The 10,083-nt window shown below is 44.8% G+C and overlaps 1 protein-coding gene across 1 annotated transcript; it reads left to right on the top strand.

Annotated features, from left to right (window-relative positions):
• The first annotated feature begins 7,071 nt into the window (after positions 1-7,071).
• CCDC71L (coiled-coil domain containing 71-like) lies at positions 7,072-7,980 on the top strand. Its single transcript, XM_018568629.1, has one exon. It carries the CDS (start codon positions 7,286-7,288, stop codon positions 7,898-7,900), a length of 615 nt encoding a protein of 204 aa, XP_018424131.1. The 5' UTR covers positions 7,072-7,285; the 3' UTR covers positions 7,901-7,980.
• The last annotated feature ends 2,103 nt before the right edge of the window (positions 7,981-10,083 follow it).

The raw sequence follows: 10,083 nt of genomic DNA, 5'->3' as shown, positions 1-10,083 counted from the left end.
ATGTACTGTACACAGTACATGATCGAAAAACATGAGTATTATCGTACAATAGCAATAGCTATGAAGCAAAGATAAAGTTCAGATCATGACTATGTCCCCCCCCTCTCCACCAGGACTCGCAGCAAGTATATGTAAACCATTCAATTCAATCAAGCAGTGGTAGTGGTACTGGGGGTTTAATATCCCTTTGTCCCTCCCCAACCTAGGCCCGCTTAACAGATGAACTAAGTCACGAAAACCGGGTGTGCATATATCTACTGCTTGCTAGCTTTTCCACATGAAATGAACACTTAACAACCGACAGCTTAAATTCCACTCAAATCAATATTTTATCTTCATCTGGAATGGCATCTATTTCTGCTCTCTTTGAAGGATACTACATGAAAACCCAATGTTAACACCAAAAGCAAAATGTTTTAGGGTAAGCCACTTATTGATACTTTTGCGTACCTTTGATGTGCAATGTTTTGCAAAACACACAATTTTAAACATATGCAAATGTGGTTTATTTTAGTTTGATACAGTTTTATCATTTATATTTTGTAGGAATGATAGAGATTGGGTTGCATTTTCTGTATCTTCATTATGATATTAATGTGTTTTTAGTTAAAATATTGTTTTAATAAACTATCATTGGTGAACAAATTGTAATACCTTATAAGTCAATATGTTTTGCACTTAAAAAAAATAAAATATATTGTTTGTGGGGGGTTGGGGCTTCGGCCGGCGGGGGTGGGCGGGACGTGCTGGGGGCGAGGCTGGGGAATGCCTGGGGAATTTGTCACAAGGCAATGCACTACAATATTTTCTATCGGCCCCTTCACACCTATGTGTTGCGCTGACATGTGACTTAGAAAAAGGTGCTTCTGTTGGTGCTATATTGTGTGTTTTTGGCCTTACAGACATTAATGGGAGAGCATGAAAAATGTTTTAACGCATCTTTGAGCATAGCAACCAGTCTCCCACACTTAACAACATCTACCCTTACCAGGCTGCATAAGAAGATGATGCAAGCAGGCCACGCCATGCTTGATGTGGAAGAACAAATATGGGTGAAAAGGGCAAGGACATTGCTGTATAATCCCAGTGACCACAATGATAAGGAATTTTGCAGGCACCAGGGGGCCTGGAAGGACAGTACCTGTGAGGATAGTTCAAAAGGGTGACAATAGCTGCAACTGCTTCCAAAAATTATAGCGGTCATAACTCAAGATTGCTCAGGATGCACAACTGCACAAAAAAAACACATCAACGCCTGTAAAAACATGCTAAAATCTCACACCTTATATTATGTTCTGGACAATCAACATCTGTCTTGTCTCATTCCATAGCGATTGAATTAAGGTGACTGAGTTACCTGTGTTGCTATAAATGCAGAGGTTTGTTCCTGACACTTATTCAAATCAGGAAGCCACTTGAATGAGAAGAAAAATGTGTTCAACATTACAGAAAAAGGTGACACCGCTAGCCTGTGGACAGATGTACAGAATGTTGTTTACGCTTCAGAGGCGGACAGATACACCTATTATTATCACCCAAAATGATGTAACATTAACATAGATAAACACTACCATTCTCCCACAAACCCAGCCCCAGCCTTAAATGTAAACATGTGCCATGCATGTCAAAGAAGCCATCTCACACAGATATTAAAGAAGAGCTTTACCTCATCTTAAAAATGACAAGAAAAACACCTTTAGAAATATTTAGTGATGACAACATACAAATAGATACATATAGATAATTACATTATAGATATCTACATTATTATTATTATTGTAGATTATTCTTTGCATACCTTATTTTTGTTTTCCTCCCCATTCTTCTCATGATTGCGGATTAACCCATCTCCCTTTTCTTCCTGGAGCTCCATGTGACTAGGACATGCGATTAGGACATGTGTCTAGGACATGTGAGCATGTGAGGAGATTTCCCAGCAATTCACTGTGATGTAATCTTCCCAGGATGCATCTCTTAGGCATGGGCTACATCACCAGTGTCTAAGAGGACCAGGAAGTGGAAAAACAGTAATTGTAAGTAAAAAAAATAGCTTTGTCTATTTAATGAATGTAAGATGATTTCATATCAGCGTGCAGAGCTGCACGCTGAGGTGATTTTTAGTGAAAGGGAATAAGGGTTCGCTTTACATACCACACCAACTAGTCTAAAAAAAACTAAATGATGTGGTGAAGAGCAGGCAGTGTAGGATTCTACACTAAGGCCCCGTTCCCACTGCGCGATATGCAAATTGCGCGTTTGTCGCCCGATTTGCATATTGCGCGACATCGCGAGATTTGTCGCGCGATATCGCGTTCAAGCTTGCATTGAGCAATCGCGGCTAAATCCGCTCCAAAAAGGGTCCTGCTGTAGCGACACACGACCCGCGACAGCAGGGCCCTTTGCCCCATTGAAATGCATTGGAGCGCGATATCGCGCGGTAATTTGCCGCGATATCGCGGGAATTACCGCGCGATAAATCGTTCAATGTGAACGGGGCTTTAATGTTTACTGCTGCCTGCGCTTCTGCCTGGCTGTAGGATTTATTTCTATTTTTTTTCCAGTTTTGTTTCCCTTTATTTTCACCTGGTGATCCAGCCAGTAAGTCTGTTATTTTGTAACTTTCAGTTCCAGTGGCAGTTAGAGGGTTGAGCCAAACCATTTACCATTGACAGGGGTGCTTTATAATGGTCAGCTTTATTTATTTATTTATTTATGTATGTAAAGCCTGTTGCTGTAACTGACAATGCTGCTGCCCAGGGGTTGCTATGTTGCTCCTCCATAGAGTGGAGACCCCACCCCCTAAGACAGGAAGTGTGTTACTGGCCGCAACACAAGGTAACAAAAAAAAGGGGGAAGAAAGGAAGTAAGGCAATGTTCAGCAAAGTCAGGGAGAGATTAGGCTAAGGATGATATCTGCAGGAGGAGCATTTGCATCTCTCGGGTCTCCTGCTTGCATATATGGCCAGAGCACTGATTGTATAATACCGTATTGGTCATGTTGAACCACTGTTGGAGTCAGGCTTCACCTGACTCCTCCCACCAGTGAGGGCAGGATGAAAAAGAAGCATGAATGGTCGTGTGAACTTTTTTCTCACCAGTTTTAAAATATATTGAAAGCTGTTTGGATATAACCTGAATGATTAAAACACCTGTCAATGTTTTTTTTTTTCTTCATCTTCATTCCGTTTGCTTCCTGTTCTGTAGACACAACAGAAAGTGAGAAAAAAAAACTCTCCAAAGTGAGGGAGATCCCCTCTCAGACAGTTGTCACCAAACCATATGCCCCCATAGCAAGATACTCTATTTCTGTTTTGGTTCCAACTCACTTTTCTTTATTTTCCTTCAATTTCAGTCTTACTGATAATGCTCACCAGGACAAGGAGAATCTACCTAATAGGGACACAGACAGCAAATAAAACCTCACACAGGTCCTAATCCTTTCTTTACATTCTACCCCACACTAACATAAAACATTATGGGTTTAGGTACACTTTAAACTGAGCTATATTAAGCTCCCCTCATTCCCTTGCAAGCATCTTCTCCCAGTCTTTGTCCAGGTTTGGGATCTTCAGCCATCGTGATTGGCCAGGCCAGAAAGATGTATCTCCCACACAGGAGTTTAATCACTAAGGCATCACAATGTTCCAAGAATGGACACTATGTTGTGTGCAGCTCAGTGTACATTCTAAAGAATATTGTGAACAAGCAGGTAAGTTTGTCTGTGAAGGTTCTCATTCATCCAGGTCATGGTATATTCCCCCTACAGAATGAATGAATGAATCAGCAGCAGGGAGATACATGCAGTACAAATTCCTCTCCTGCAAGCAGAACAGTAGTGACATCACCAAATCTCAGGAGATTAGCAGTCACAGGCAACAATGCCGATCACTCTGCATATATACATGTATATACATGAGTAAGGTAGCTCAGAGGTCCCTTTTACCAATACCTTCTTTAACTTCAAAACCCCTTCCTATGTTAACCAATCAATACACCACACAACAGCTGGAGTTTAAAGGGCCACAGCAGCCTTTTATTACAAACCTTTATAAATAACATTATAAATAACAACAACAAACCAATAACCATACTGTATAAACTTGTTTGGTTTCAAGGTCCTTGAAGGCACTATGACTCTAAACAGACCAGTATCTGCGGGCACCTTTCTTGCCCGCAGAACCACATTGGTCCTTATTACCTTACGACTACCGCAGGACACCCATACCACAGATGGGTCCCCGGTCAAGTTACGCAACCACAGACAACTGCCTTCAAGGATCCAACCCGCCAAGGCACAGCTGTGACAAAACATGCAAAGACACAGAACCTCCTCTCAGGGTGGGTGGGAAGTTCTTCTGCCGGACTCCAACTAAACTTCTGGACTCTTCCTTCCTGACTACCTTCATGAAGCCCCTCCTGGAAGACCACCAATCCCGTAAGTGACCCTTCTGTAACCTTTTTACCTTTTCTCTTTCACCCTTTCCTACCTTTGTTCCCCTTCCCATCCTTGTCATGCAGGCCATTTGCTCATTCCTCTGCAATCCATAGCTCCAGGCCTTACTGTTAAGATACTGTGGGCACAAGAGTGCCTAGGCACACTCACATGCCAGGAAGTGCACTGGTATTTTTCATGAAGAATTTAAGACAAAAGGTAGACCATTCAGGGTACTGCTTGGGCACAATTAATATTTCTGCATGTTCCCTATAACATAGCAAATCTTCACTTTTTGAGTTCATGTTCAAAAAGAGGGCTACCCCCTTCTCTGCCCTCTCAAAGGTCACCTGCTGTATTTTTTGCTTTTTTTATACTTACCTTTTTCGGGTGTCTATAGCTAGATCCGCTTTCCCCTCAGCTCTTCTGAATGGGCACTGCTTCTCTGTATCATTACACAGTGAGTGCAGATCGCTGTGGGGCCAATAGGGTGGGTTTGGGATGCCGGCACTCACAGTATGTCCTCAGTCTTCTGTGTGAATGACTGAAGACATCTAGTAGCAGAAAGCAATTACTGTGGTGGACATTGCTGGGGGAGGTGAGTATTGCAGCCTGAGCTGCTTTCTTAATTTAAACCTCTGTCTGGAAAGTATTTTAAAAATATGCAGAGTTGGGTTTTAAGCATTCAAGGAGACTTGCACAGTTCTTAGTGTTAGCATAACAGTTCCGTGTAAGGCTTGAAAACCTTGACACAAAAATGAATGATTCATTGGTGCAAAGATCTCCACCAGCTCTCAACAAGGTGTGTACTCTGGAAGTACTCATACTTCCTCCACATCCTTGGTGGTGGGTTCAGAACTCACAGAAAGTGATTCTAGAATGTCATTCTTGGTGGTATCTGGCAACTATTCAGCAAGAGGTGAGGTACTAGTTATTAGGTTGGTATGTGAGGTACCAGTTATTAGGTTGATATGTGAGGTACAAGTTATTAGGTTAATATGTGAGGTACAAGTTATAAGGTTGATATGTGAAAAAATTGGGAGGAATGTCCTCTAATGCAGCGCTGACTCTGGGGTGAGGGCAGAGAAATTTATAAGGTTGATATGTGAGGGACCAGTTATTAGGTTGGTATGTGATGTACCTGTTATTAGGTTGATATGTGAGGGACCAGTTATTAGGTTGATATGTGAGGGACCAGTTATTAGGTTGATACGGTATGTGAGGTACAAGTTATACGGTTGATATGTGAGGTACAAGTTATAAGGTTGATATGTGAGGGACCAGTTATTAGGTTGGTATATGAGGTATCAGTTATTAGGTTTATATGTGAGGTATCAGTTATTAGGTTGGTATATGAGGTATCAGTTATTAGGTTGATATGTGAGGTATCAGTTATTATGTTAATTCAAGATCAAGGTTTGGCTAAGGATCAAATCCATCTTGGAGGACATGGTCCTACAAAGTAAAATAAGACTGTATTTAGGAATTGTAGTTATAGTTCTTACATTGGGGTAACTAGAACTGAACAGTAAAACCTGGACAAGGGCAAACAAAAGGTCAGTGCAGATGGGTACGTCAGGGCAAACTAGGTCAACAACAAAGATCAATCTGACCCACAATCAGAAGCGTCCCTAGAAGCTAAAAAACTCTAAGACGAGCAACTTGAGATTGCATGTTCACACCAGTCCTGCTCCATACAACGCATGCATATTGGTGTGCAACGTAAAGGACAGTGTGATGTGCTGTTACAATAACTTGCATGGTTTACTTTTAACTTTATTGAAAGTAAATATCCCACTTAATTCAAATGTATGCATTGCAGCACACCGCGACATATTGTCATGCAATGACTTGCATTGAGCTGCGAAAAATTGCAGACACCACCGCACATGTATGATGTGAACAGGGCACCTAGAGAACATGCATTTTGTTAGAGGCTCCCACTGACGTCTATTGGGGTAAAAAGCATTCATGCACCCAAAAAAGCTGCTGTACGTTTTCTGTGCGTTGAGTGACAGCACATCCCACATCTGAACCGGCTTCATAGAGTAACATGGAAAGCTGAGTGTTAAGCCTTAACACGCTTCAAACTGCTCAGGTGTGAATGGGGGCTGAAGCATTGTTGACATAAATCATATCCATAGGAAATTCCTGTTTGTAACTTTTGTTCACATGACTGGGGTTCAATATGAACTCAGGTTCACTTTTAAGTGAAAACCATGAACTCCCTCAGTAATCCCCTCAGTGAATGATTTAGGGGTGAATTACTATCATAGCCATGACTACTGAAAGTCCTACAAGGCTTTGGCTGAGTCTATTGCAGAAACTTATGTACAAGCTGCTATGTTCGTCTGTGTCTTTATGAAACTACTTGAGAACACAAATGTCTTCTCAGTCTACATTCACTCCGAGCAGCAAAGTATCATCATTAAACAAAGTAAGCTATTCCCCAGTCACTCAAGTAACATGGCCGACATTAGTGAGACTCTTCACATTCGCCATGTATCGCTCCACCCAACGTACCCCCTCCACGCCCGTGCTAGCCCAGCCCCTTGTCTCGCCGCCGACCAATGGCGGGGCGGATGTGCGCTAGTGTGCCAATAGCGGCTCCGGATTTCCAACAGTGGGCGGGTGTGGGGTACGTCGTTTTTCAAAGAATCAGCTATATAGCCAACAGTAGGGGCCGTTAAAAGAGGCCATTTTGTTTGCACATTGTGACAGTGGCTCCTGCGTTAAATCAGACGGCCAGAAGGGGGGCGCTTCAGCGGCTGCGAAGTTTTTTTTTTCTTCTTCCCTCCTCGGCACCCTTTTAACTCTTTAGCCACCCGAGCAGAGACAAAGGCGGCGGGAGGGATGGAGGACGAGAAAGTTGTGTACTCCCGGTCGCAGCTGGTGTTCGCAGGTATCAAGCCGCTGGAGGACGCGCTGGAGATCTTCGTGCCGGAGTCGAAGCACTTCATGAACTCGGACACGGAGCTGTGGAACTTCCTGTGCAGCCTCAAGCGGGACTTCTCGCCGGTGATTCTCCGCAGCAAAGACGTTTACGGCTACTCGTCGTGCCGCTCGGTGGTCCCGGACCCCAGCCAGTTCTCCCGCAAGAAAGCCAAAGAGCCGGCTCCGGCCCCCTTGCAGCAGCCCAAGAAGCCGCCGGTGAAGAGGAAAAGGAAAGGCATGAGGCTCAGCTGCAGAAAGCGACGGCGTGTGAAGCCCGCTGCCAGTGAGGAGAGCGGAGCCAGCGGCTGCAGCAGCCCGACCCCGTCCGAGGCGTCCGGCTCCCTCAGCACGTCGCTGGAGGACATGTGGAAGGCGGCAGCCCAGAGACTCAGCAGCTACCCCACCATACTAGTCCGGGACGTGTCGTGCGAGGCCAAGGTGGCGGCCGCCCGGCAGAGGGCTCAGAGGATCCTACAGGTGAACCTGCAGCCTGTAGTCAGGATCCGCCGCTTCCCCCTCATCTCCTCTTCCTGACACTTTCCAGAGACAAGTCAGCCTGTTTACACGTCTGGAGGATTCCAGGTCTTCTTACTGCACTTTACTGGACACATCTACTGCTAGAAGAAGGGACAGAGGACTAGTTGCAATATGGGACAGAAGTCGTGTGAGGTCCTGGATGCTGCATGTATGGGGGGGCTCAGCTTGCTGGCCATGGGGTGAAGTGTGACTGAGGGATGATGGCTTCCAGAAGAGATGGATGTGTGGAATTGGTTCCATCATCCAAGGCCATGGGGTGAAGTGTGACTGAGGGATGATAGTTTCCTGGGGAGATGGATGGGTGAACTCGGCTCCATTATTTAAGGCCATGGGGTGAAGTGTGTCTGAGGGATGATAGCTTCCTAGGGGATGAGTGGGATCGGCTCCATTATTCAAGGCCATGGGGTGAAGTGTGACTGAGAGATGATAGCTTCCTGAGGAGATATATTTGTTGGATCAGCTCCATCATCCAAGGCCATGGGGTGAAGTGTGACTGAGGGATGATAGTTTCCTGGGGAGATGGGTGGAATCAGCTCCATTATTTAAGGCCATGGGGTGAAGTGTGTCTGAGGGATGATAGCTTCCTAGGGAGATGGATGGGTGGAATCTGCTCCATTATTCAAGGCCATGGGGTGAAGTGTGACTGAGAGATGATAGCTTCCTGAGGAGATATATTTGTTGGATCAGCTCCATCATCCAAGGCCGTGGGGTGAAGTGTGACTGAGGGATGATAGTGTCTCAGACAGATTGATGTGTGTAATCGGCTCCATCATTCAAGGCCATGGGGTGAAGTGTGTTACTGAGGAATGATTGCTTCCTGGGGAGATTTGTGGAATCAGCTCCATCATCCAAGGCCATGGAATGAAGTGTGACTGAGGGATGATCACTTCCAGAAGAGATGGATGTATGGGGTGAAGTGTGACCGAGGGGTGATAGCTTTCTGGGGAGATAGATTTGTGGGATCAGCTCCATCATCCAAGGCCATGGGATGAAGTGTGACCTGAGGGATGATCACTTCCAGAAGAGATGGATGTATGGGGTGAAGTGTGACCGAGGGGTGATAGCTTTCTGGGGAGATAGATTTGTGGGATCAGCTCCATCATCCAAGGCCATGGGATGAAGTGTGACTGAGGGAATGATAGCTTCTCGGACAGATGGATGTGTGGAATCAGGGATTCATGGATGGGAGATTCAAGAAGACCTGCATGTGTGGAATTGGCTCCAAGGTCGGGGTAAATGAGGTAACATAGATTCCAGGAAAGCTGCACGCGTGGGATCAGCTCCATCATCCAAGGCCAGGATGGTGAAATGTGACTGGGGCTTTGTAGACTCCAGGAGAGCTGGATGTATGGATTCACTAAGGGCAGTTGGGGTGGTCATCTATGGGATCACCTTCTTCACCCAAAGTTCAGTGGGTGAAGTGTGACTGAGGCATGGTAGCTCCCATGAGTGGCCCATGCAAGGCTTGTGACGGGTTTACATGTATGCAAATAAGACAATTCTCTCTAAAAAAAAAATGATGTGACCTGTGTGTCATCACCAGCAACTACCTCAATCTGGAGCTCCACTCTAACCCCTATCCAAAGACTTCTTTGTACTGGTGATCACTTCACTTTTCTACTTTACATTTCTATTCTTTGGTGCCGTTTGCCAAGTCTTTTGAGAGTGTCTTGATGGTTAAAGAACTGTGACAGGCCAAGATGCCGGTTTATGCAAACTATTTTTTAATTGGGTCAAGGGAACTGCAAGATTGTTAACGTAGACCTTGCCTAAAAATACAAACCTGGTTATTTTGCAGACCCCCCTCCACCAAATCATGTACAATTGCTGCGAAATGTAGAAAATACCTAGTACTTTGGCTACCAGCACACATGTTTAGACCAGGGTGACATGACCTTCTCGTGGGATCTTGGGTAAGCTGGGAAACTCAAATCTGGTAAGCATGCACTTGGGCACAATGCTGGAAGTTCTGAGCTTTCCCAGGATTCTGTGGTACAGTCTAGAGATGTCACAGATTCCCACAGGAGGAAGCTAGGCATGCTTTGACTTGGGAGCATATTTAGAAGTAGTGAATGTGACTTCAAATGTGAATTCTATAGTGAATGCCACTCCACTGCTTTATCAATGTGCCCCTTAATGTGTTTTTTGGGGCTAGCAAGATAAGGGGTTGCATTTTAAAG

The sequence above is a fragment of the Nanorana parkeri genome, unplaced genomic scaffold (genome assembly GCF_000935625.1).
Source record: "Nanorana parkeri isolate BGI_ZX_2015 unplaced genomic scaffold, ASM93562v1 scaffold1221, whole genome shotgun sequence".
In the NCBI taxonomy this organism is placed as follows: domain Eukaryota; kingdom Metazoa; phylum Chordata; class Amphibia; order Anura; family Dicroglossidae; genus Nanorana; species Nanorana parkeri.
This window is presented reverse-complemented; position numbering and strand designations above follow the sequence as displayed.